This window comes from Odontesthes bonariensis, chromosome 9, assembly GCF_027942865.1.
Source record: "Odontesthes bonariensis isolate fOdoBon6 chromosome 9, fOdoBon6.hap1, whole genome shotgun sequence".
NCBI lineage: Eukaryota > Metazoa > Chordata > Actinopteri > Atheriniformes > Atherinopsidae > Odontesthes > Odontesthes bonariensis.
Window position 1 is genome coordinate 20,308,287 of NC_134514.1, and position 26,467 is coordinate 20,334,753.

A 26,467-nucleotide genomic window follows, 5' to 3' on the forward strand; every position below is an offset into this window, starting at 1 on the left:
AATAAATCATTTTCATTAATTAGCTAACAGAGATACAGATGGAAGTCTCGGACCAGATTCTAAGGGGTCAACTGTTTGTTTGTTGCGAGCTGCTTTTGGGAAACGTAACTGAGAGAAATTGTTTTGCTCCAACTATAAAAATCAAACTTTGCCTGTTGCAAGTTTTTCTTGTGCTCTCCGAACACCTCCTTTCTTTCCTCTCCATTGAGCACCCCCACCCCACTGTTCCACTTTGTGAGTGAATGACTTTGCAATGCATTCTAAAGAAAAGGAAAATCAGATGCTGCCTCATGCTGTTCATTGCCTCTTACTCTCACAACAAGAACCAGTCTCCTTATTCCTTTACTTGAGCAAATTTGAAGTATTGTGGTACAGTTGCACTCATTTGACCTTTACTCTGTCATTCCCTCAGTGTAACACCTTCTTTGTCTGTCACTGCTCCTACACTGCATCCTCCTCCCCCCGTCCTTCAGTAAAAAACTCTTTTTTTTTTTTTTCACCCATTGTCTACCAGCAGACTCCTATCGAGGCCCTTTATTTTCTGCATCTCATTTTCTTCCCCTCCACTCTCTCAATCTCCTCCTTTTAAAAACTTTGCTGCATTTCCTTTCGCCCCCTCCCAATATCTCTCTCCCTCTAATCCCTCTTCATGTTTTTCCCTCTTTTAAAAAAAAAAAAAAAAAATCCCTCCTGAGAGGATTGGGGCAAAGTGCCTCATGGGTTGCAACAAATGTACAGAATAGTGGGTTGTGGTTAGGTGCTGCACATCGATGCAGAGAACTAAATCTCCCTGATTGTTTTCTTCTTTCTCGCAGATGTTCAAACAACTCCACATCCGACTGTCTCCCACATAAACTGTGCCGACCAGAAAGGACATAGTCAGTGAACTTACAACCCGGGGATTTAATTACCTTCTCTTGAGCTTTTGAGCTCAGTCAAGCACTCTTGTCTTGAAGAGCATAACTCAACTCCCCAAATTTCAGACAATAGAGTTAAGAATACATTAATGGTGCTCCTGCAATGTAATCTTCTCCATCCATCAAGCAGGGAGGCTTTTAAAAAAGACTGAAAGAAAAAAGATCAAAATTGATGACGGAGGTTGAAGGGTCCAGACTTTCAGTCTGAATGGCTTCAGAACACCGATTCCTTCAGACTACATTATTCATCCAACAGAAACTCCTCTATTAGAGATTCCTAAATCCTCTCTACCAGTTGCCGATGCATCCTTTTTGTGAAAGCATCTTTAGCCTCCAAAATCAAACCCACGGTGACATCCTTTTATGCTAAAATGCAATTTTCCAGAGTTCAGTTGGAGCTTCCCATTCTGAATAAACCCTTCACATGTAACCTTTTTTGGGAAAGTCTTTTGATCCCGTCCTAATGTTTCCCACCACTTATTTTATCTAAACACATCTCCCTTTGCATCATCAGCTCTGCTGCGAGAATAAACAAAGTCGAGATTTACTGTAGAACTGCCTAAAGCCCCGTGCCACTTACTGCCAGTTTACGCTCAATTACCAATGTGATGTTCTTATTCATCGTTGGAACTTTATGGGGAACATTCAGCAGAATACCAAGACAAGAGTCGGCGTCGATGGTTGTTACAGAAGTAAGAATAAACAGGGTGACACTTTTCATGGTCTATTCCTGAGCCAGAGACAAATTCGGTGGTCAGTTGTTTTTGAAGGACTTTTAGCGTGCTAATTCCAGTTCCAAATCCGATGATGGCTTTGACTGATCCTGACTGACACTGTAAAAGCTACAGTTATGGCTTCGCTTTCCAGAACACAGTTTTCATGTGTCTAAAAAGTGCAACTCATCACCAAGATCACGATAAGGATCAGAATAATGGGAAATGATTATTGCGCTCACTTACACCGTGTCACGTAGTGCACAAAAAAAATAAAAGAAGAAAACGAGTAAAAAAAAAAAAAAAAAAACACTAAATCCTGTGAGAATTCAACGGAGATTTCAGTTCAGGGCGCCTCTCGTTCTTTTTTTCTGATGATCAAACTTACTTTTTGAAATCAGATTCACTGAAATGAAACAACATACACTGAAAAAAGCCAGCTTTCAAAAACAAGAAAAAAAGTTTTAAAAAATAGGTGTATTTTGCTTAAAAATAGCAAAATTATCTGCCAATGGAACAAGAAAATGTGGCTTGTCAAGACTTTTTAAAACAAGTAAATATAAGCTTGCACATGGGGTACACAAGAGCTTTTCTCATCCATGCTTATTTATATAATGTACAGCCTGAATTTCTCCACACAAGGTCCTTAAAAAAAAGAAAACCAGCGATTCAGGACACATTGATGATACCCCAGACTGAAAAAAATCCAATCAAATAGTGACAGCTTCACGTGTCCCTCTGGTGGCTTTAAAAGGGAATACGGATGACATCCGCGTGTGTAACATGAGTTCCACACAGGGCTGGTCTTTGTGATGGTATTGTAACCTTTTTATTTCATACAGAGAAACGTTAGGAAAGCAAAAATAAATAACACAAACACACATTGACAGCCTCACCGTTTTTTTGGGGGGAGAAAACATTTATACAAACAGAGATAGCATTGGTTTATGGAACATGAAATCATTTCAGTGGTTTGCAGCTCACTGTGAGAAAACTCCAAAAACGACTTGTCTACACAACAAAAGACACATTAGTGCCCTACAGGAAAAAAAAAAAAAAAAAAAAAGAGGATCATTTGTTAATTTAGTTCTGTGACTGGTGCACGATGGCCATTTAAAAAAAAAAAAAAGGAGCAGAGCGATACAGCAGGTAAAAGGGATTCCACTTCTACGTGTGCTGACGAGTTCAGCCCTGGAAACATATTAAACCTTCCTAACTTAATCAGCCGGAAATTCGCGAACCAAAGATGTAACAAATCTTCACTTATAGAATGAAATTGAAGTGACCTCCTGTATCCAGCTGCTAAACGTAGTCGAACAAAAGGCAGAGTGCAGCGTTGGGACTTGGACACGTCTTCTCCGGTCTAAGTTTAGAATACAGTGTGCTGCTAAGTGGAGTCTTCGAGGTTCTTCTTGAATTCAGCGTACGTCCATTTTAACATTCAAGTTTTAGTTTCTTCTCCCAACCAGGCGTTAGTATTTCTCCATTTTGTCCATGACAGGATTTCAACCACTTCTGTGTTGGTCGGACGGCCTTTTTATGTGTCTGCAGAGAAGCAGGTGCTTAAAAATTACATTTACCACAATTTTCAAAGGCTCACCTGTTCTTGTCTGGACAGAGGCAGAAAAGAAATGCAAAGTAAGTGGTACATTTGAAATATCATTCATAATCCTCCTTCATGCTCTGCCTCCGTTTTTTTTTTTAATTTAAACTTTTGTCCTCTCATTTCCACACGCTCGTTGTTAACCACTCAAACCCGTCCACTGGCAGAATAAACATTACAACACATAACTACAATAAATACCATGTGAACTTACTGTACATTCACATTTACATGATTATATTCCCATCTACTGACAGACATTACATCACTGAGGGCCAGGTTCGCCTTACATAGGTCAAACTAAAGCCGGGTGCTTCATACCATACATTACAGAACTCAAATGAGCAAAAACCTCAATCAAAACCAAGATGCAGAAGGGACAAACAAAAAAAAAAAAAAAGTCTGATTAGCCCTTTCCGGCCTGTCAGGGGCACCTGTGGATGCGAGTAGTCCGATTTCACCCAGCGCTCGAGTCAATCTGTCGCCACGCAGCTCAGTGGAAGAGCACAAACTACCATCCTCTGTTTTGGCACTGTCCATGAGAGCCACACTGGCAGAGAGCATCGGATCACAACTTCTGGATGACCACCTGGAACTTACCTGTTGAGACAAAAATATGAACGAAAAAAACAACATAAATAATTAGGAGAATTAGCCAATCCCACAAGCACCCACGCCTCACAAGTAACAACGGATTGGCAACTACTGGTAGCCAGTGAGCCTGCTATGGCATGTCATTCCTTCCCATAAGAAAAGAAATCTTGGACTGGTTTTCCAGTTTCACTTACAGGACGGCATGGCGGAGACCTCTGCTGTCACCACACTCTCCAGGCCGAGGTTAGATATGGCCCCTCTCACCACACCACACGAGAAAGCAAGGTACTGACACAAAGGGGGACACACAAGAGACAAATTAGCACCAAGTGCAAAGAGGTGAATTTCGGATTTCTTTGGCTGTATAACAGAATACAAATGATTCAGTCCATGCTTCTTCTAGCTCTCCACCCGACAGCAGAAGAGCGCAAGAGGCGGCTGCATACCTTGGGAGCCTGATCTAGGTACTGTTTTCCACTCGAGAGCTGAGTGAGGAGAACAAACTTGTTATCCTGAAGAACATAAGTACCCTGTGGAGGGAAAGCACAGAAGTAATAAGAGAGTCATCATTTAAAAGTTCCCTGTGGAGTCTTTGACCTCCAGGGGTTTTTTTCTAGATGTGTGACAACAGATTTCTCAGTGTCAGAGGAAGATATTTTTTATTTTTACCTGATGGTTTGTTCTGAGGTTGTCAACTTGCCTCCTGAACACCTTAGTCCAGAAGTCTTTACAGATAAACTTCATTACATCCAACTCATCCTTAAAGCTGGGGGAGTCCCTGGTCAACCTGCAGACATCAAGCCACAAACTTACAGTTAGGGAAAACGCACGTCTCACAGCATTTACCGTTTCCAGTCCAGTACTGCATGCAACTACCATCGACTACCTCTCGATGAGTCCTTGTCCGACCCTGAAGCCCATGCCTTCCAAGACAGAAATACACACAGCTCTGTCCTGAGGAGAAGAAATACAAGCGTCTCATTTTATTTTCTGCACAGACTTCAAATGCAAGCACAGCGTGTGGTGTAAAAGGTGTTTTGTTTAAGCTAAAACACTGCAATGTGCCAGGCAAGATGTATTCTGAAAACTGGATAGAGGAGAAACACATGCCAATTGTTATTACCTGACATTTATTGGAAACTACAAATATTAGTTAGCATGTTAGCGATGGATGGAGATGACAAGTGTTTTGATTCTAGGACACAGTCTGGCTCAAAGCTAAGGTTCTTTGGTATATCAGTGTAAAGCTTACTGAATAAAGCATATATTTGTTGAACACACCTTGTTGTCCATCTCTCCTTTACTGGATTGCTGCTCTTTGTAAACATGCGACACGATCTCCATATGGAGAAAGTCAAACAAGGACTCGTCAGCCATTCTGAAACACACGCAGAAGTTAAATAAAGCCCAGCACAACACGAATGTAAAGCTACAGAACACGAATCAACAGTAAAATATGAAAACTGTCACTTCTTAACGTAAGCTAGCCAAATATGGCTAGCGCCAGATAGCTAGCTTTGTTTCCTGGACACACAGAGCAAGCCTTACAACTTGGGTTTATTTCTCAGCATATTTAAGAAAACAAGGTAAAGCCAACGCACATGTCAAAAAAAAGATGCCATATCCCTATAAATTCAACGGGCCGTTATGACTATCATACCTGTTAAAATAGTTGTTATCGGAACAGCCTGCTTCTCCGGTAACACTCGATATTGACACCAGTTCACTCCCTGAAATCCACGCAGGCGGGGTTAAGAGGAGTTACCCATCTAGAATGGCCAACATGGATAGAGCATCTGAACAACAGCCAATGACATACAAAGTAAACATACATCCAGTGAAATTCCTGTTCTCAAGTATCAGACAGCAACACACCTTGTAGTTTAACATATCGCCTTCCCGTTAGACAGCTAATTAAATTTCAGCGTATGCCGGTTTATACTACAAACATTCTCTTGCGTGTAGGATTTGTTGGGAGCCAATTGGAGTACGTTACGTATTTGTCACATGACGCAAGGTCACAGATCGGATTGGTTTGCCCGGAAGCGACTTCCTTGTTGCTCATGTGATTTGTGTTTGTCTTAGTACAGGGAAGGTTTGGCACTTTTTGCATTCATTTCAGCGCATACATCATTATATTGTGTTTTACGTAAAGTATTACATGACAGTTTGTAGCTGAGTTAACTTAGAAAAGGAGAAAATAAGGACATATTGTGTTCCAAAGTGGCCTATCTGTGTCGCTGTTATTTACAGTCCAGAAATAGCGTGTGTGTGACTGACCGAGCTGTCGTTTCGTTTGTGTATGTTTGCGTTTTTCAGTCATGTCCACCAGATACCCGATAGTGGTGCAGGGCGAGGCGTCTGAAACGGACTCCGATGATGAAGTCTATATTACCTCACTGTCTGCTCCCCAGACTGCCGCCGTCGGAGCCAAGGTTGTCTTGTTTGCAAGTGTGTGTGTGTTTTAATAGAGTGAAAAAGATTTTTAAAAAATGACTCTATAAACACCAGGCACTTGACTGCACCCTTCTTGTCGTGAATACACCTTTGAATATGTTTGTGGATGCTCTCAGGTTCCAGGTGAGGCATCTGAAACAGACAGCGAGGGTGAGCTGGAGCAGGCGATCGGAGCATCTGTATTGAGCCAGGAGAACACGCAGATACTCAAGAGAGACCTGCCTCCTCTTATTGTGGTCAGAGACCACCCTGATATACAATCCATAGTGGAGGACAGACCAAGCCCTTCACACAGGCCACATGGTGAGGAATGCTGACAATGCAGACCCGTAGAGTTTCCATGAAATGGCAAAAAGTGCTATTTTACCATGTGGTGTTTACATGCTTTGTTAGGAAACTGAGGTTTAGGGAGTCAAACCTACCAAAAAAAAAAGAAAAAGTGAAATTTTTTGTCATGGTTGTGACAGGTACTGATGCGTCAGTGACAACGGGAGGGAAAAACTGACTTTAACATCAAATTTGATTTCATTGGGATTTTAACTTGGGGCAGCACAGTCAAAGCAAAGATCCACCTAGTAGCTTTTTGTTCCTTGCATTCAGTGGCGTTTCAGTATTTGCGGGCTCGTATGACTATATGAGTGACCGTACAAATGAATGAAGCCGACTCCATTCCACTAAAAATGGTAATTGATTAAAATGTGGACTTTTTGTTTTAACAGCAGGTTGCACAGACTTATGTTAAGGCTAACAAAAAAAAAAAAGTTCAGTCGCCACACCAGACTAGAGTTGAGAATTTTTCAAAATAAAGTGCATAACTGAAATCGGCGACCAGCCCAGTTGATTTCTGTCATTCTGTCTGCAGGTGAAACTCTTTTACAACAGAAGCTGCAGGAGTCTAATGGCCGACTGTATTCTGATGTGGGACAAATGATGCAGCACGTTTATGGCAGCGCCAGCAGGGAGGTATGTTGTGTTTATGTGAAGATATACTATGTAAGAATTATATGACGTATAAAAATGCTCTATTTGCGAACCCGACTACAGAAGCCACTAGTAATTCAAGTTTTTTTTTTTTAAAGTTGAGCTGTGTGTTTCACATTCAGGAAAATTATTTTTTTTTAATTCTGAAATAGTACTGTAAGATATGTCTTTTCACCTGAGTTGAAAGAGTAAATTCCCTTGTATCAGTAGTTTTATAGTTTGACTGCGTTTGCAAAAACAGGTGCGCAGTGCAACGGCTCAGCTGAACGCATCCCAGAGCGCCATCATCAACGCATCCCACAGCATCAGATTGATACTGGATGATCTGAAGGCTGTGTCCGAAAAGATGGACATCATCACCAGCTGTCAAATACTGCCCGATATTAACATCCACAATCCCAATAACTGTACCGCTCCTGTACCTTGAAGAAATACATAAAATACTCATTCAAACAAACGCAACATGGCGTTTTAAAGCTATGAGTATTCTTTCAAACCGCGTGTTAACCGTACTTATGGAACTACAAACTGCTCCATTGTATTTAAACAAAAAGTATATTTAACGGTCACTACTTGTGTGTTTGTCGATCACTGAGAGTCTGTGCATGTTACTTATAAATATTTGGGGATATTTCCGACACTGAGTTTAGGGAAAATATGCACATTTAGTCATCTCTTGCTTTTTGATTTTCCTGCCGTTCCTGTGTTAATTAATGTATCTTAACATTGTTTCATAAAACACAGTTGCCAGTTTTTTTTTTTTTAACACAAATTACTCTTTCAGGTTTGTTTGTTTTTTTGTTTTCTGGCCCTCTGTGATGGGTCAAGGAAGTACATTTGTGCAGGTTTCATGCTCTTGTTTATGTTTTTCACAAAAAAAGTAAAGAAAATTTAACTCTCGGAGGTCTGAATGGTGCCCTTGATTGCCACAATGCCCTCAAATGTGTGCATATGTGTCTTTTTAAATATGCTGTATATGATATATTTTGTAGTGTGTCCAGAATTTTACTTTGAATTATTTTGGATCGCATCCATAATCTACTGAGCTGACTGAACCTGCAAATAAACACAGTACTGATAGAGAAATGAGCCATGTTTAGTAGTCTGTCAAACTACATGAAATCAACAAAATACTCAGCATGGGTCTCATTTTGAGCAGGTAATGGAATCAGGCTGATACAGGTACAAACACGTACAAAGGACAGTTGCTTCAGACTGATAGAAAGTAACTTAATATCTGCAAAGAACAACCAACAACACCAAAAAGTTGTGCAAGAGGTCATAAACCCATCCCATTAGTACATGTGTTTGTAGACATGTTACACAGAGGTGTAGACGTGCACCAGCACCACTCCCAGCAGGTTGAGAAGGTCGCCCACGACACCCACCATCGCAAGCAGGTGGTCAGGGTCAATTTTGTATCTCTCCGACTTCGGACCCGCACTTTGAGGATTAGCCGCCTGAAAGAGAGAGATGCACCGCCTCTTTATTCAATGTGTCGATCCAATTTAAACCCAAAATCCGAGGATTGAGTTTAGTGACATATCTGCCACCTGATGGCGCCATTGCTGCATTCATCACAGAAGTCCGTCACGAGACCACAAAAACCTTACAACTCTGCTCTCTGTTTTTTCCTTAATTTGTCTTCTTTCTTTTTTCCAACATTAACACTCGCTTTCCAATCTGCACAAAATGTCATAGTCTGCCTGTGCTTGAGCAGGTGTAATATGTCTAATGTAACATTAGGTGTGAGACACTTTTAACTGATCTTAAAGTTACATGCTCAATTTATCCTGTCACTCTTTCTCATAAAAAAAATATGATGAAATTTGCTTTTAAAATTTTTAGGATGACTGACTCTGAAAGATATGAGGGAAAAAAAGTTAATGTGAAATATGATACACATCTGATTACCTCTCCACTGTTTCTCCTTCCTCTGTCGGTTCCAGTATGGGCTCCATTTGTAAGCCTGCAAACCTTCCAAACTTCAAAGCAGTAAAAGACACTTTCAACCGCAGTTGCGACGGTATGAAATCCACGGTACAAGCCGTTCCAAATAGTTTTAGGGAAGATTAGTGGCAACACTCGTCTCTTGGAGTTTAAATCTTCAGTGTGCTCTTCTGCTGGCGCTACTGAGGCTCACAAGTCTGTAATAAAATGAGAGAATGAAGGGATGCTGGTTTGTTTTATTGTGCATCTAACAGCACAGAGTGTTACACAAGGCCAAGAAGCTGCTGAGCTACCCAGCCACTGTGTCAGGTCATATATAGCTGGCTACTAATTCCTGTGTGTGTCGGTGTGCCCATTGGGGAATGTCACAGAAGGGGTGAGGAGGCCTTCTGTGTCACAAGTGACCTCGTATGGGTGTCTAATTATCGCTGTTGTAAGGTTGTGCCACTTAGTATTTGTGAGCAAGAAAAGAAATTAGTGACTGTCAAGTGAATCTAATCCACTTCTTCATCAGTGTTCACTGTTCAGTTTGTAGAAATCCAGCTAAAAAGAGCAGATTGACACACAGTGCAGCTCTGATTAGCATATGTCCTGTTTATAGCATACAGAGGAGCAGAGAGCCTTTATTTTAGAGATTTACTGACACCTCGTCATAGGCGGTGCTGAGGGACAGAAGTGAGGCTCAAGTCTTTGCAGGTCATGGGGAAACTCCCTCACTCTGTGTGGGGAACATCTGAACCTCAAATGTGGTGAGATATTTTTTCATTGCAGTACTGCTGTAAACTGTATGCAACACATTTCCCTGGCAACAGCGTGCATATAACAGCATGCATACATCTGCTGCGTGTTTATGCGACAACAGTGTTCCTTGCTGGTCAGTTTTTTCCTCTCACCTTCTGATGTGTTTTAAAACCTCCACTAAAAAACGTTTCAAGGCCCCTTGAATAATTACCCGTTGCCCCCTTTTGCCACACAGAAACCCGGGGTGGATGGTGAGAAGTGGAGGAGGGGTTTAAAGAAGCAATTAATCAGCTGATCAGGGACTCTTAATGGGATGCAAATTGCATCAGCATATTAAGTCTGTAGCGACATGAAAATCTGCAATCTTCATTTGAGGAACAAGGTTTGCAGCTAAACAAGCATTTCTCGCACCCCTTAGATATTTGGCGTGTGCATGTGTGACGTGTGTGTTAATGTGTGTGCATCCATCAGTCCCAGCTGTGCTGACTGAGCTCCAGGCTTCGAGGGCTTAATGAGTGAACGAGGGCAAACACTGAAAACACCATTAAAACTGCAGCCTGGATCTCGTCACTGACAAAGAAAATCAACTCTACTCCAATTTATCTAACCAGAAATGTCTCATTGAGATTAAAAAAAATTTGCCAAGGCGGCCGCAGCGCAGTGTAACAGGCTACAGATGAACAAACAAGAAACAATTGCATGAAATTTAAATGAAAGATAAAAGAGCAGAACAAAATCATGAAATGATTATATCGTGCCAACATCCTCTTAACACACCAAAGTCTTTGTATGTAGCATAGAACAATGCTACAATAGTATTAGAAATGGGAAAATGTCATTCTCTTCTCTCGACAGCAAACAAAAATCGAAATCTAAAATGTTATCATCAGGAACAAACCAATCGGACAGCAGAAAGAGGTGTGGTTGAAATCTTCAGAGATTGCCATGAATATCTTGGCATGTTGCATTATAGCTTGGCAAACCCCTTCGCTGATGATCTCACACACCACATAAACAACATGGACAGGAGCTCACATATATGGGTCATATATAGGTGGCTCCGGAGTTCCTGAGTGTGTGTGTGTTTGTGTGTCCATTGGTGAATGTTACAGAGAGTGTGAGGAACGCTCACAGTCCAATCCAATTCAATTCAATTCAAACCAAGATATGCAGGAAGTAGAAAGGTTTTTAAAGAAAAGAGAGACCCAGTGAGCCCGTTTTCCTCAGTTAGATGGTCACGGAGTCATCTCTTGTCTTAAGTCTGGCAAAAACGGCAACAGAGAGGCCTCAGGGCGAGGAGGTTGTGGTGCATGAGGGCCCTTTAAGATGAAAAGGACCTTTGATGTTGATTGGGACCTGTCCATAAAACAGAACTGTTAGCTATCGACCTATATTCAATCTCCATTTTATGTCTTAAGTTCAGCTCAACTTTGTGATAATTTACCCAGAAATGATCTGTTTGATGAGTTTGACACCAAGCATGTCTCAAAGACATAAAGATGTGGATGACCTAGAATTTTCTGCTTCTAAATTCAGACAGAACTGAAGTTGTTTTTCTTTGGACCTGAATGTTACAGGAAGAAACTTGTCTAGCTGTATACTTACTCTAGATGGCATTTCCTTGGCTTCTGGTACTACAGTGAGGAACCTTGGAGTTATATTTCACCAGGATCTGCCCTATGACTCGCATGTAAAACAGGTTTCAGGGACTGCCGACTTTCACCTTCATGATATTGCCAAAAATAGGAACATCTTGTCTCAGAGTGCTGCAGAAAAAAATTCTTCTCCTCACATATAAAGCTCTTAATGACCGAGCTCCATTATTTCTTAAAGATCTCACGGTGAAATGTTTCCCAAACAGAGAACTTTCGCTCTCAGACTGCAGGTTTACTTGTGGTTCCCAGAGTTTCTAAAAGTAGAATGGGAGGCAGAGCCTTCGGTCATCGGGCCCCTCTCTGTGGAACTGGGTGCTAATTTGGGTTCAGGAAGCAGACACCCTCTCTACCTTTAAGATTAGGCTTAAAATCTTCCTATTTGATAAAGCTTATAGTTCGTGATGGCTCAGGTTACCTTAAAACATCCCATAGTTATGCTTTTCTAAGCCTAAACTGGGTAACCTCCCATGATGCGCCTTTCCTGAAATGAGCAAAAAGGACCTGTCAGTGATGTCAAATGCCATGTACTCGTAGAGTAATTATACTTGGAATTATTTTTTCCTATTCTTTTTTCTGCCACACATAGTTTTCTCATTGAATTCATGTATTTTGTAATATAGTAAGAAAAGAGTTGATTTACTGATACGTGTTAATACTGCTCCAGTTACTGGTAATGAGTGACTGACAGTGACTGATTTGACCAAAGATTACAGTGCTATGACGACCTCACAATTAAATTAAATTGAGTTGGTTTATATTACTTGCCACTGCTTCAGCTGAAAGAGATGACAAAGTATAAATGCACATGAGTGTGTGTAATACAAACCTTTAAAACACGACCGCGCTCATAAACATGATTTCTGCAACCACGGTAACTTTGCATAATTCTGCAAATCATGGACACAATGTAACAGAATGTCAATTACTGGCATTTGTTGTGCTCTACACGTAAATCCCCTCATACAGTTGAAGTACCGCACAGATCAACAAAGGCAAATAGTCTGATTAGGTACTCGGAATAAACCCGAGGGGCTCAAATTCACCGGAAGAATAACAATAGTGCGGATTTTTTTACAGTCTTAACGATGACGTGCATGTCGAATCTCCCACCTTTAGGGGACTTGTCAACCTTGTAATCGAGAAAATGGAGAAGACTGTGCACACAATGGGCCTCCGTTACAAAAGGCTGTTTTCAGAAACTGCACACAAGTAATTAAATTCAGTGAGGTCAGGCTGGATTTCTGCCTGCGTCACAGACAGTTTTTTTTCCATTCAAATGTGCAGATGAATGTAATCAACTCCCGTGATCCCAAATGCCATTGTATCAATTATCAAACTATCTGTTTTGGGATCATTTTGAATGAGAGACTCTCCGAGGTAAATATACCATAACGAATGAGTAAACAATTCAATGACTTACTACATTCGGTTTTTTGTTATTGTGAAATTTCTCCCAGTGAGTAATGCACTTCAGTTTGTGAGCAAACTGTAAGATATATTGTGGCAGCAAGAAATGTGTATAGATTTAGTACATTATAGATAGATTCGGCGTAAGTGATGGTTTATGTTTGACTTTCCTGGCTGTAAATACTGTTTCCTTCAGCCGGTTTCTTACTGTCTGAACACAAACACTGACTGTTGGTTCTGCAAAATTCTTTTGTTGTGCATTTTCTTTGGGGTTAGGGTTAGGGTTAAGCATATTGGTTTGGGTTTTTCTGTCTTAAGACACTTTGATGTCTTCTTTGATCAACTTGTTTGCCTCCCTTTAACAGCCTCCCCATTTTTGTTTGTACTTGCTCCAAATTTGAGACACAGCTGACTGGGAACAACCAATATCTTCTACTATACTCCGAGTTGCATGACCTTCTTGAAAGAGTTTCATAATCCTTTCCATTGTTTCCACTGACTTCCACTAATTTACCAAATGAATTTATTAGCCAAAGACTCATTTTAATAGATAGACTTGTCTAAGTATTTGCTTTAGAAATGCCAGTCACCAGGTGATTCCATAATATGTCCCCCATGTCATGTAAGGAAACATGAAACATTTTTTTGTTTTGTATGTTTTACAAAGCCAGAATGGAAATACATGAATAAATAAAATACTTTTGTGTCATTTCTGTGATTTATTAGCAAAATAAAAAAGGTTATTGAACATCATCCAACATTTGTAATTCCATACATGTTGTAGAAAAAATGAGCAGGAACTTAACAAAAAAAGAAAAGAAGAAAAAGATAAAAGAAGAAAAAATGTGTGACACATTGAACATTCTCCTTTAAGGCTGCTTGCGCTTCCGGGGGGAATTGTTACACTCAACAGGCAAGTAGGACATTATATTATTGTCTACATAAAACATCTTTTCTTGTTCTAGTGACAGTGGCTTGAGGCTCGCAGTAAAGGAAGGGGTTCGTGCTTGAGCTGGCAAACAAACTAAATGCTAAAATAGGACCAAGGCAAACAATGCACCAGGGCACCGAAGAGAGGGAGCATAACTATCTGTGCTACTGAGAGAACAAAGGGCAGAGAGAGCAAAAAAGAGAGGAAAAACACACTGCATTATCAAATCAGAATAGATCATGCTTTTGAGGTGTTTTAGGTGATCTGTGCCAGTGTGAGCGCGCAGAGAGCAGCACCCATATTAGCTCGGTCAAAGGCAGTCTCATGGGATGCCTGAGGACAGACTGTTAGTTTATATGGCTGGCTGAACATCCCTGCACACCACGGCCCAGGTCTGCCAAAGCAACAGCTTGAGAAGAGCTCCACTGTGGCTGATGACCTTGTTTTCTGCCACATTCAAGACAGCATGGAAATAGAATGCATTTCACTGACAAACCAAAATTATAAAGAAGGAGAAAAAAAACCCAGAGGAGCTTAAGGGAACAACAGCACCAAGCAAATCAAGTTTAATCTGGTTGATCAAAAGAGAAAATCTTGAACGCCTAGGGAGCTATTTGAGACTGCTGTTTGTAGACTTGAGCTCGGCTTTTAACACCATCATTCCAAGAGTGCCCACCAAACTAATAGACAGGATTTTCTGTTCTCAGACAGATAAAGTAGGCCCCATCTATTCTATGGCTAAGCACCAGTTCCCTACAGGGCTGTGTACTGAGCCTCCCACTTTAGACCCTTTACACACATCACCGCACCTCCACCCACTCACACAATGCTATTGTCAAGTTTGCAGGCGACTCATCTCTGCTGAGTCTCATCTCAAGGGGAGGAGAAAAAGCGTTCAGGGATGAAGTCTAGGGATGGCGTTTTGCTGCTGCTTTGGGACAGTCTCAGAAATATGCGGAACAATCTGAGATGTAAGGTGCTCTCGGTTGAGTTGTTGCTGTTTTTGGTCCTTCAATTCTGCCAACTTTGAGCACAATGGGTCTCTTTCGCTTCCCATTTATTTTCCTAAATTGTCATTCTACAGAAAAACCCTAACAGAATTCGGAGTCATGTTGTGCTCTTTAAGTTAGAATTGTTTGCACCGATGTTCTTATAATTTTCATTTTTAATTCCATGTCCTCGTAGATTTAAAGCTCATTATTAGCAAAGAAGCATAGGCAAATGCCCTGCAAATCTCCATATAGCGACACGAGCTAAAAGCCACAAATAATACACACACAAAAAAAAAAACATGTGAGTAGTCAAGATTGGCCAAATAAAGATCTATATGTTATGGCCTCTCACTGAAACCCAATATTATTTTAACCTGATTGCACATTAGGTTAAATAACGACATATAATGCCCCTTTTTTTATAAGCAGACACAATTTACCGAGATGTTAATGAAATGTCTGTGACATGTTTTGGCCAAAATATCACAGAAAGACCCTGCAGCAGCTTTTTTTTCTTCCATTATTTTCCACCACCGTTAAATCAGATCATTTAGGGGCATGGAGCAACCCACTTGACTCCTTCCTGCCCCTCTTTTCCTAAGGGTCTGCCTCTAATTAGATTTCTATTGCTCTATTAGTATGAGATACAGTAGTATGCAGTAAATGGCCTGAGAGCTCAGATCACACACCAAACCGATAGTGATACTTGAGTGGCAATTTTACTCTCAAACGCTTGTATTTTCTTCACCTGCGGTTGGTTCCTGTCCCTCTAGTATAGGCACAATCTCCTCTTCAGTCATGGCTAAAGTTGGTAAAACATGCACTGCAGAATGTAATAGCCGATAACTCACCACATCAGCCTTTGGTGATAGATCTACAGGCACACTGACTTTTCGATGGCATGTTTAACATAAATTACATGGAATTAAATGTGAATGTAATGTTTATTTGAACATAATAGTTTGTAAAATAGTGAACATATTTATTAAAAGAATAGCTGAAACTGTTCACCCGATTGGATTAAGTGGGTGTAGAAGATGGCTTGATGGATGGATTGATGGTATACTTACTTTTACAATGTGTAAAATAGAGGGTAGAGAAGAATGCTATGACTTGAGATAATCTGAAGCTTTTACTTGATAGAAAATAAGTTCAAAACAAAGGTCAAATGTTATCAAATGTGAAAACTGCGATATGGTATTGTTTTTTGATCACTTTGAATTTAATGAACGCAACATGTTTAAAAAGGTTTGAGATGTCTCAGACTCCCCTAGCTTTAACAACATTCTGGAAGTGTGTGGAAACCGAGGAAAAGACTTGACCGAGGTGTCAGGTGTGGACTAAAGGCATGCCTGTGCATATTATGTGCATCTTTTAATGACAATTGTAGGATTTTGACTAAGATTGTCTGTTTCATAAACATAATCCCTTTTTCAGCATCTGGCTGGCAAGTCTCTCTGAGATGCATATTTTATACCCAGTCATGTGACTGATCCGTCGCCTGTATTTAGTTGTAAAATGTTCTACCAGGGAATTTCTTTTTTAATACAATGAATAATGAAACCATTTGTATGTTATCATATCAATTATTGTTTATATGTTTGCTTTGTTGAAATATTTTCAAACTATCATTAAAAGCTACTGCATCTGATTTTCATTCCGTCTCTCTTTACAGTTTTGCTCCAGTTTGGTGACATGACAATAAAGTTAAAATGAATACCCTACTGTTGCCTTATGAATTCCAAGTTACGTCCCAGATCTTCACTAAGACGTAAAACAGTATTCATGTGGCTCCAGAAGATAGAAACATGTAGGCACTGTTATTTATGACACGCCTGATATATGTGCGCCTGATTAAATTGTAATTTGTCATTCAGCGTATGCAAATACATAGCATCACACAACCGAAACAAAGATGCTTGAAAATGAGCCTCGGATTTGATATTTATGTTTATCCAGTTATCCAGACCTCTTCCCTTGCGTGGTGAGGATTAGAAACAGCTCCAACATACGAAGGAGGAACAGGACTCTACACACAGGTATGAGATATGGAAATGTCATGTTTACGTACTTCTGTCCTGAATTCCCTGAGCATTTGAAAAGTGTTTGGAGTCTTATCGGTTTTGAAAAATTGTCAGTGTCTGTGAGCACCAGAAGTGTGCCACTTTGTTCTGTCTCCAGGTCTCAGGTAAGCTGAATATAATGGGAGAGACGGGACAGTGTCATCACATCTAATGTCTGACGGTCACATTTAAGAGGTATGGCTGCACAGACAGTGGCTTTTTCTAATCTTTTTATTGATGTTCTGTTATCGTATTTTAGTTAGTATGTCTTTGCATGTTCAATTCATTGTTTCATTTGTTAGTACTGGCCCTTTAAGAGAAACAGGAAGTGCAAGCACATGGCAGTAAAACAGCTAGTCCAGCTGACCATTTTCATCTAAAGACATCTGCCTACATCTCATGCCTTATGAAGCATCGTCGGTATGTAATATCATCATGTGTTCTTTTGTTGAATTATAGTGAATTATTTGTCATTTTTAAGAGTTGTTTGTGGATTGGAGGACAATATTATTTCTGTGAATGTGGGTACGTAAAATGGCAACTTAGCTGATTCACAGATTCATTTTAAGTTTATCTCATGTTTATAAGATAGTAAACAGTGTGAGTGAGAACACATTTAAACTCAACAAGTTACTTTTTTGATAGATTTAACAATAAATAAGCAGTTCATTTGTAAGCATGAAGAAGTTAAAAGGTTAAAGAGAGAGTAATTTGATTTCTGATAAAAGTATGGTACAGTGTATTACCAAGACTATATACTGTATAAGAAGTACATTTTATAAGCATGTTTCTTTTTTGTCTGTTCTCAGTTTCACCCTTTTTCAAGTCAATAAACCTGTGGACAAACTGATCACGGTCTTCAGAGTCTTGATGAACGAAAGGTGTTTATCTTACTGCCGAGTTATATTCGGAACATATAACGAGGGCGGCACAGTGAAACGACGTCTTCAGCGCAGAAGATAAAGCAGTTTATGCTGGAAACTGAAAATGGAAAAGAAAGAAGGCACATTACGGACCAGATCCTACGCCTCATGTTCTTCAAAAAGGACCAAGGCTTCTTCCACCGGAGCTGCTGCCGCTGCGGCTCGTGCAAAAGCTGAGGCAGCCAAGGCACGCCTACCTTATGCAAAGAAGGAAATGGCCCTGAAGGTGGAAAAAGCACAACTAGAAGCAACGATGAACATGTTATCATTAGAGCAAGAAACGGCTGCAGCTGTAGCTGAAGCAGAGGTCTTAGAGGCAGCTGTCGATGGAGGCGATCGAAGCCACTTGAAGCTTCAATCAGACCAACTATCTGCTACCTCCTATGACCCCATGGAGCGCACCAAAGAATATGTTGCTGAACAGGCCAAAGAGGAAAACAGAGTACAGTTTGCACCAGCACTGCATCAGCTCTATCAAGATGAGAATAGACAGTTACATGCAAAACCAGCATCAGCGTACCCTAACAAAACCTCGCACTGCAAAACAGAGCACAGGCAAGCCGACGCTGACTTTTACCCTGCAACACCTAACCAAGCAGTAACAGCCCAGCAGCTACAGCCTGCTCCAGATACGTGTCACTACTCTAGTAGTATACAAGATGATTGTCGCACACGTGGAGAAAACTACGGTCCTCCTCTTTCCTTCATGCCCAGCCACACATCTCAACATGCCCATCAAGACCAAGCAAACATGACTGACTTTGTCAGATATTTGGCTCGACGGGAACTAGTCACTACAGGCTTGATCCAATTCAATGACCAACCATATAGCTACAAAGCATGGAAACGGTCCTTTGGGAGTACCGTCAAAGGTCTAGATTTGACGTCCAGTGAGGAAATGGACTTACTGGTTAAGTGGCTAGGGAAAGAGTCAGCTGAGCACGCTAAACGGATCAGGGCCGTCCATATTAATTTCCCAGATAGAGGACTCAGGATGATATGGGATAGACTGGATACATTTTACGGAGCTCCCGAAGTGATCGAAGAGGCACTTTTCCAACGTATCAATAGCTTTCCAAAAATCTCCAACAGGGATTATCCAAAACTCCATGAGTTAAGCGATCTCCTCATGGAACTGGAGGCAGCAAAAATAGATGGAGATCTCCCGGGCCTACAATACCTAGACACATCACGGGGAATAAATCCTTTAGTCCAAAAGTTGCCATTCAACTTACAGGAGAAGTGGCTCTCGCTCGGATCCAGCTACAAACTACAGTATCAAGTCTCTTTCCCTCCCTTTGGAGTTTTCGTTGACTTCGTCAGGCAACAAGCTATAACACGAAACGATCCAAGCTTCAAGTTCACAGGCCAAGCGGATGTCCCTTTAAAAGGAGACAAGACTGCGTGGAAACTAAGTAAACAAAAGGAAGTCTCAGTGCACAAGACAGATGTACGTCCTCCTTTTGCCTCAGACAGACTTGACGTTAAAGCTAATGATTCCGAGAGACAGTGCCCAATCCATAAAAAGCCTCATCTACTCTCTAAGTGCCGGACTTTCCGTGAAAAGCCTTTAGAGGAGCGTAAAGCATTCCTGAAGGAGAACGGGATTTGTTTTAAATGTTGCACATCCACACGACACATGGCTAAGGACTGCAAATACGCAACATCATGCCTTGAGTGTCAGAGTGAAAGACACATCTCTGCCCTCCATCCAGGACCAGCACCGTGGACTCAAGAATCCTCTCTTTCTACGGAGCATGGCGGGGAGCAAGATTCCACACCATCTTCAGAAGTCACTATCAGCTGCACCAAAGTCTGTGGTGGTGATCAGAGTGATAGATCCTGCTCAAAGATTTGCCTTGTCAACATCCATCCTGCAGGCAATCGCAATAGAGCTTTGAAAGTCTACGCAATCATCGATGAGCATAGTAATAAATCCTTAGCTCGTTCTGAGTTCTTCGACGACTTCAATGTTCAAGGTCCCACCTCTTCATACTCTCTCCGGACCTGCTCTGGACTGACGGAGAGTACAGGAAGAAGAGCTTCAGGGTTCCAAATTGAATCAGTGGATGGGAAAGTCAGTCTCCCCTTACCAAGTCTCTTGGAATGCAACGACATCCCCAACAACAGAAATGAGATTCCGACACCCAGTGCTGCGTCTAACCACCCTCACCTGCGAGCAGTGGCTCACCTCATCCCAGAGCTCGATCCTAGGGCTCCCATCATGCTTCTCCTCGGAAGAGACATCATTTCGGTCCACAAAGTGCGCAGGCAAGTGGATGGCCCACGTGATGCACCTTACGCCCAGAAACTTGACCTGGGATGGGTGATAGTTGGAAATGTGTGCTTGGGAGGTGTTCACAAACCCACCACAGTGAATACATTCTACACCAGCACCACAGAACAGAAACGCCCCTCCATCTTTGAGCCATGTCCAAATGTCTTCCATGTGAAGGAGAGGTACAATCATTTCCAACGTCCTGACCATCCTAAAGCACACCCTACAGGGAAGCTCAATTTCATTGAAAAGGTCGAGGAGTTAGGCTGCACAGTGTTTCAGCAGACCAAGGATGATAACAAAGTGGCTCCATCTATCAATGACATCTCATTCCTGCGAATAATGGAACAAAGCTTAGAGAAGGATGAGAAAAACAGCTGGATAGCTCCACTACCGTTCAAAACTCCAAGGCCTCGTCTCCCAGACAACAAAGTCCAAGCTTTGAATCGACTGTCATCTCTGAGACGCAGTCTAGAAAGGAAGCCAGTGATGAAGGAGCACTTTTTCACATTTATGGAGAAAGTGTTCCAGAACAATCACGCTGAAGTGGCACCTCCACTCAAAAGAGACGAAGAACGATGGTATTTGCCATTCTTCGGTGTATATCATCCAAGAAAACCAGGGAACATCCGTGTAGTGTTCGACTCCAGTGCTCAGCACAACGGAGTATCTTTGAATGACGTATTGTTAACTGGACCCGACCTCAACAATACCCTCCTTGGAGTGCTCATCAGATTCCGCAAAGAAGCTGTGGCTATAACAGCAGACATCCAGCAGATGTATCACTGCTTCCTTGTTAGAGAAGAAGATCGCAACGTTTTGAGGTTTTTGTGGTTTAGAGACAATGACCCATCGAAAGACATTGTCGAATACCGCATGAGGGTTCATGTCTTTGGGAATTGTCCCTCCCCAGCAGTAGCCATATACTGTTTAAGGCAGTCTGTACGAGATGCAGAGCCTGATGTCAAGCAGTTTGTTAACCGCAACTTCTACGTGGACGATGGCTTGAAGTCTCTCTCTACAGTTGAAGCAGCAGTGGACTTGCTCAAGAGGACGCAAGACGTGCTGTCAGACTCCAACTTGCGTCTACACAAAATTGCCTCAAACAAAAGAGAAGTCATGGAAGCTTTCACACCTCAGGACCATGCCAACGACTTCAAAGACTTGGACTTCGATTCTGACGCACTTCCTGTGCAGCGTAGTCTGGGTCTCAATTGGGACCTTACGTCAGACACCTTTACCTTTAAGATTTCTGATGAGGAGAAGCCTTTCACTCGTCGAGGCATCTTATCTACTGTGAACAGTATCTATGATCCTCTGGGATTTGTCGCCCCAGTTACTATACAAGGAAAGGCAATCCTGCGAGAGCTTACACAGGATAATGGTGACTGGGATTCACCCCTTCCTCAAGGGATGGAGGAGATGTGGATCAAATGGCGATCCTCATTGAAAGATCTCGGTAGTCTCCAGGTTCCGAGAGCCTACACAGAAGTCTCTCCCACAAAGGTGTCACATAGAGAGCTAATTGTCTTTTGTGATGCATCAACAAAGGCAGTTGCAGCTGTCGCTTACCTCAAACTAACAGACAGCAATGGAGCCATCCACGTGGGTTTCGTCATGGGCAAGGCTAAGCTCACTCCGGTCCCTGAGCATACAGTCCCGAGACTTGAGCTTTGTGCTGCAGTGTTGGCGGTGGAGCTTGCTGAGCTCATCTCTTCGGAGATCGACATGAGATTGGACAATATTGTCTTTTACAGTGATAGCAAAGTAGTCTTAGGCTACATCAGTAATGATGCCAGACGCTTTTACGTCTACGTCAGTAATCGAGTCCTGCGGATAAGGAGCTTCTCCTCTCCTCAACAATGGCAGTATGTACCGACAGATGTAAACCCTGCAGACATTGCCACGAGGTCTGTCACTGCCGCTCATCTCTCAGGTACCAGCTGGATTTGCGGACCAGCTTTTCTGAAACAAATTCAGCACACCAATCATGAGAAATGCAGCTTTGAGCTGGTGAACCCTTCTTTGGATGCAGAGATCAGGCCTCAGGTTTCCACAATGAAAACGACCACGTTGAGCAAACAACTAGGGTCTCAGCGCTTCTCCAAGTTTTCTAGCTGGAAATCATTGATTCACGCCATTGCTCGTCTCACTCATATCGCTCGTCTCTTCCGGAAGACTTCTGCAACTCAAGTTAGTAGCTGCAAAGGCTGGCATTACTGCCACACAGCAATATCAGTCGAGGATCTCTCAAGAGCTAAGGCATCAATCATCCGTGCAGTTCAAGAAGAGATGTACGCTCAAGAGTACGCCTGTGTAATAAAGGGGGAAAAGCTCTCTAAAGACAGTCCTCTCAAGACCTTAGATCCCTTCATTGATGCCAACAGCCTCTTAAGAGTGGGGGGTCGTATCAGAGAAGCAGAACTCCCGTCAGAGGAGAAAAACCCCATCATCATCCCTGGCAAGCACCATATAGCAACACTTCTGGTCAGGTATTATCACGAGAAAACACAACACCAGGGGCGATTGTTCACAGAAGGTGCCTTACGAGCTGCTGGCTTCTGGATTGTTGGTGGAAAAAGGCGAGTGAGTAGTGTTATCTACGGCTGCGTCACATGCCGCAAACTTCGGGGCACACTTCTGACGCAAAAGATGGTTGATCTTCCAGCAGATCGCCTTTCAACTGAACCTCCATTCACTAACGTTGGCCTGGATGTTTTTGGCCCATGGACTGTGTCCTCACGCCGAACTAGAGGCGGCCTCGCTCAGAGCAAACGGTGGGCGGTGTTATTCACCTGTATGAGCGTAAGAGCTGTCCACATTGAGCTCATCGAGTCTCTTGATACGTCGAGTTTCATTAACGCCCTCAGGCGTTTTCATGCCATCAGGGGCCCAGTTAAACTCATCCGCTCTGATCGAGGAACCAACTTCGTAAGTGCGTGCAAGGAGCTTAAGATCCCTTCAAACATTGATGATACTTCTGTCAAGAAGTTTTTGCTGGATCAAGGCTGCAAGTGGGTGTTCAATGCTCCTCATGCCTCTCACATGGGAGGTTCATGGGAGAGAATGATTGGCATAGCGAAAAAAATATTGGACTCGATGTTCTTGCAACTTGGGACATCAAAGCTGAGTCACGAAGCACTCTCCACACTGATGGCAGAGGTAGTCGCTATCATCAATGCCAGACCTCTTGTACCAGTGTCGACTGATCCAGACGAGCCATTCTTACTGACACCGGCAACGCTCCTAACTCAAAAAGTGAGTCCATCTTCTGCCCCAGTAGGTGACTGGGTCAAAGGCCTTCACAAACACCAGTGGCGCCAAGTCCAGCATCTAGCTCAAACTTTCTGGGACAAGTGGAAAAAACAATACCTTTCTTCACTTCAGCCACGAAGGAAGTGGCAGGATCCCCAGCCCGACTTGCAGCCGGGAAGCATCGTGCTCCTCAAAGACGGCCAACAGAAAAGAAATATATGGCCTCTGGGATTGATCACTCAAGTCTTTCCTAGCAAAGATGGTAGAGTACGCAAGGTGGAAGTCAAAGTTTCCAGGAAAGAGGGAACTAAAGTATTTCTGCGACCTGTTACTGAGACAGTTTTGCTCCTAGCTCCTGAGAAGAAGCCATGATAGCCTCTATGGACTGTTGGTAGTGGCGGTTTAATCCCGCCAGGCGGGGAGTGTTCTGTTATCGTATTTTAGTTAGTATGTCTTTGCATGTTCAATTCATTGTTTCATTTGTTAGTACTGGCCCTTTAAGAGAAACAGGAAGTGCAAGCACATGGCAGTAAAACAGCTAGTCCAGCTGACCATTTTCATCTAAAGACATCTGCCTACATCTCATGCCTTATGAAGCATCGTCGGTATGTAATATCATCATGTGTTCTTTTGTTGAATTATAGTGAATTATTTGTCATTTTTAAGAGTTGTTTGTGGATTGGAGGACAATATTATTTCTGTGAATGTGGGTACGTAAAATGGCAACTTAGCTGATTCACAGATTCATTTTAAGTTTATCTTATGTTTATAAGATAGTAAACAGTGTGAGTGAGAACACATTTAAACTCAACAAGTTACTTTTTTGATAGATTTAACAATAAATAAGCAGTTCATTTGTAAGCATGAAGAAGTTAAAAGGTTAAAGAGAGAGTAATTTGATTTCTGATAAAAGTATGGTACAGTGTATTACCAAGACTATATACTGTATAAGAAGTACATTTTATAAGCATGTTTCTTTTTTGTCTGTTCTCAGTTTCACCCTTTTTCAAGTCAATAAACCTGTGGACAAACTGATCACGGTCTTCAGAGTCTTGATGAACGAAAGGTGTTTATCTTACTGCCGAGTTATATTCGGAACATATAACGAGGGCGGCACAATTGACATTCCTATAACTTTACATCTAAGCCATATAAATCTTACATGAAAGCACACCAGATCTTAAAACATATTTTCAAATATTATTCTTAATAATCATATCAAACTTTTTCTTCGTCAGCTTCTCCGGAAACCAACTTACTAATGTGAGTTCTTGTTGAACAAATTCTTTGTTTTCGACAGTACAACTTATATCAGCTGCTGACGCGAACAACTGGGTATTAATTCCAGACATTTTGCATCATAAATCTAGAGTTTGTTCGACCAGCAGCGGCTTCTGTCTGCAAATGAGCATGTAATGCAAAAAATATTCAGACTGGATCGTTTCCTCTATCGGAAACCTGTTTACTTACCACTTGTCCTGTTTCTCAAGGAGATCATTTGAAGTGGAATGAAAAGTGACAGGTGAAATAAACATGGCCTTCTCAAAGCCTTTTCCTCTGGAAAGAGCTACAAATGCAGAACATGCTGTAAAAAAAAAAGGATCTGTTATTACCAAATGGAGGGCAAAAAGTCCATCCCTCCCATGCTGTATTTTTATTTTCCCCCAGGCACTTATTTCATTTATCAATCAGCGCTTATCATTTCATACATAAATCAAGATCGTTCAGGGTTGTTGCTCCCAAAACAATCTTTAATTATTGCAGGAAGCTTCCATATTACTTTTTTTCTCTCAAAGTGTACGATGCCTTAAAAATCAATTCAGCTAACAGATTCAAGACAATGGGTCTTAGTCTTGACTGAACAGACTAAACAGCACGCTCCAGAATCAGAAGCATTTTTTTCCCCAATTTCAGTCTCATTTTGAACGTCATGGTTTCTAATATTTTCAATTAACTGGGACTGACAAACTTTTTCACACTTAGATAACATCAACAATGAGTGAAGGGTTGAGTTGCATTGTTAAAAAAAAAAAGAAGAAGAAGCAGATGCTGTATGTGTGTGTGCGAAGGCTGTCTGTTGGGACGGCAGATGGTCAGGATTCACCCTCCAGGCTCTCTCCTCAAATTGGTCCACATAGCAGTAAGTCTGTCACATCAAAACTGCTCCCAAGTAAAATCTTGAACTGCAGTGCGAGTACGGCTCAGGCACAGCAGCCATGGCGTTAGGTCAGTTTCAGTTTAAAGTGATCAAAATGTAGACTAATATCACGCTCAATGCTAGCTTTAAATCCGCAATGATTCCATTTCGTGAGATGTTTTTTTTCAATTAGTGTCGGTTAGTGTTATACTTATCTGTGGCTTCATTAGATTGACCAATCAGCCTCGAGGTTATCGTGTGCCAAACGGGAAACACATATGAATCTTTTTGGCACAGAAAGCTAAAAGCTTCCATGTTGGTCCAGCACAAGGAAATAAAAATTTAAAATCTCTTAGTATGTTTATGTCAGTCCATTAAGTTACTCTTTATACATTCATAAACAAGATTCCAACCATGATTTATGTGCTTGCCCACTTTTTAATTAAAGAAAATTCAGTGTTCTTATCTTTATCTTTAAAAGATATTAGAAGTGTTAACCAATGGCTATATTAATGGTTAATTGGTTCCAAACATTAGAAACATTCAGCAATGGATGGGATTATTCAGATTTGTCAGATTTATTTGTGTGTAAAAGTGAGCTTTTATAGCAAAGTGGATAAACTACCAATAGTTAAACTTATCAATATTTTCTGAATTATCTTTAAAGCACCAGTAAGTAATTAACCATCAATTAAGAAAATGAAATACAATCTATAAAGCAAATAGATGGGCATTTGGGTTCCTAATAACAATACAATGCTGTAAAAGGTTTCCTTTTGCATAAATGGGTAACAGCTTACCTTGTGTGCTTTGCCAACCTCAAGTGAACTTCTCAAGGTAGCACATGAAGAAATTGTTTCCAGTACTGTG

General features: G+C 41.5%; 2 protein-coding genes across 4 annotated transcripts; one reads left to right on the forward strand and one right to left on the reverse strand.

Annotated features, from left to right (window-relative positions):
* Positions 1–2,431: 2,431 nt before the first annotated feature.
* trappc6bl (trafficking protein particle complex subunit 6B, like) lies at positions 2,432–5,584 on the reverse strand. 2 transcript variants are annotated; one of them, XM_075474426.1, is made up of 7 exons: positions 5,488–5,584; positions 5,109–5,205; positions 4,714–4,781; positions 4,497–4,614; positions 4,274–4,357; positions 4,022–4,115; positions 2,432–3,833 (listed from the first exon to the last, which is right to left on the reverse strand). In XM_075474426.1, exons 2-7 carry the CDS (start codon positions 5,202–5,204, stop codon positions 3,802–3,804), a joined length of 492 nt encoding a protein of 163 aa, XP_075330541.1. In that variant the 5' UTR covers position 5,205; positions 5,488–5,584; the 3' UTR covers positions 2,432–3,801. The 2 variants fall into 2 exon arrangements, with proteins under 2 accessions (XP_075330541.1, XP_075330542.1); XM_075474427.1 differs by having other exon boundaries at positions 5,429–5,501.
* A 275-nt stretch (positions 5,585–5,859) lies between these two features.
* bloc1s3 (biogenesis of lysosomal organelles complex-1, subunit 3) lies at positions 5,860–8,165 on the forward strand. Of its 2 annotated transcripts, none has more exons than XM_075474429.1 (5): positions 5,860–5,922; positions 6,147–6,278; positions 6,401–6,587; positions 7,147–7,247; positions 7,507–8,165. In XM_075474429.1, the coding sequence occupies exons 2-5, from the start codon at positions 6,204–6,206 to the stop codon at positions 7,690–7,692; spliced, it is 549 nt and encodes a 182-aa protein (XP_075330544.1). In that variant the 5' UTR covers positions 5,860–5,922; positions 6,147–6,203; the 3' UTR covers positions 7,693–8,165. The 2 variants fall into 2 exon arrangements, with proteins under 2 accessions (XP_075330544.1, XP_075330543.1); XM_075474428.1 differs by having other exon boundaries at positions 6,147–6,262.
* The last annotated feature ends 18,302 nt before the right edge of the window (positions 8,166–26,467 follow it).

Excerpts from the sequence above, each read along its gene's own strand:
- bloc1s3 (XM_075474428.1), top strand. The coding sequence starts at position 6,149 with ATGTCCACCAGATACCCGATAGTGGTGCAGGGCGAGGCGTCTGAAACG. Across the intron at positions 6,588-7,146 it reads CCCTTCACACAGGCCACATG|GTGAAACTCTTTTACAACAG; the intron begins GTGAGGAATGCT and ends TTCTGTCTGCAG. Across the intron at positions 7,248-7,506 it reads ATGGCAGCGCCAGCAGGGAG|GTGCGCAGTGCAACGGCTCA; the intron begins GTATGTTGTGTT and ends TTGCAAAAACAG.
- trappc6bl (XM_075474426.1), bottom strand. The coding sequence starts at position 5,204 with ATGGCTGACGAGTCCTTGTTTGACTTTCTCCATATGGAGATCGTGTCG. Across the intron at positions 4,615-4,713 it reads GGACAAGGACTCATCGAGAG|GTTGACCAGGGACTCCCCCA; the intron begins GTAGTCGATGGT and ends TGATGTCTGCAG. Across the intron at positions 4,358-4,496 it reads ACCTCAGAACAAACCATCAG|GGTACTTATGTTCTTCAGGA; the intron begins GTAAAAATAAAA and ends TTCCCTCCACAG.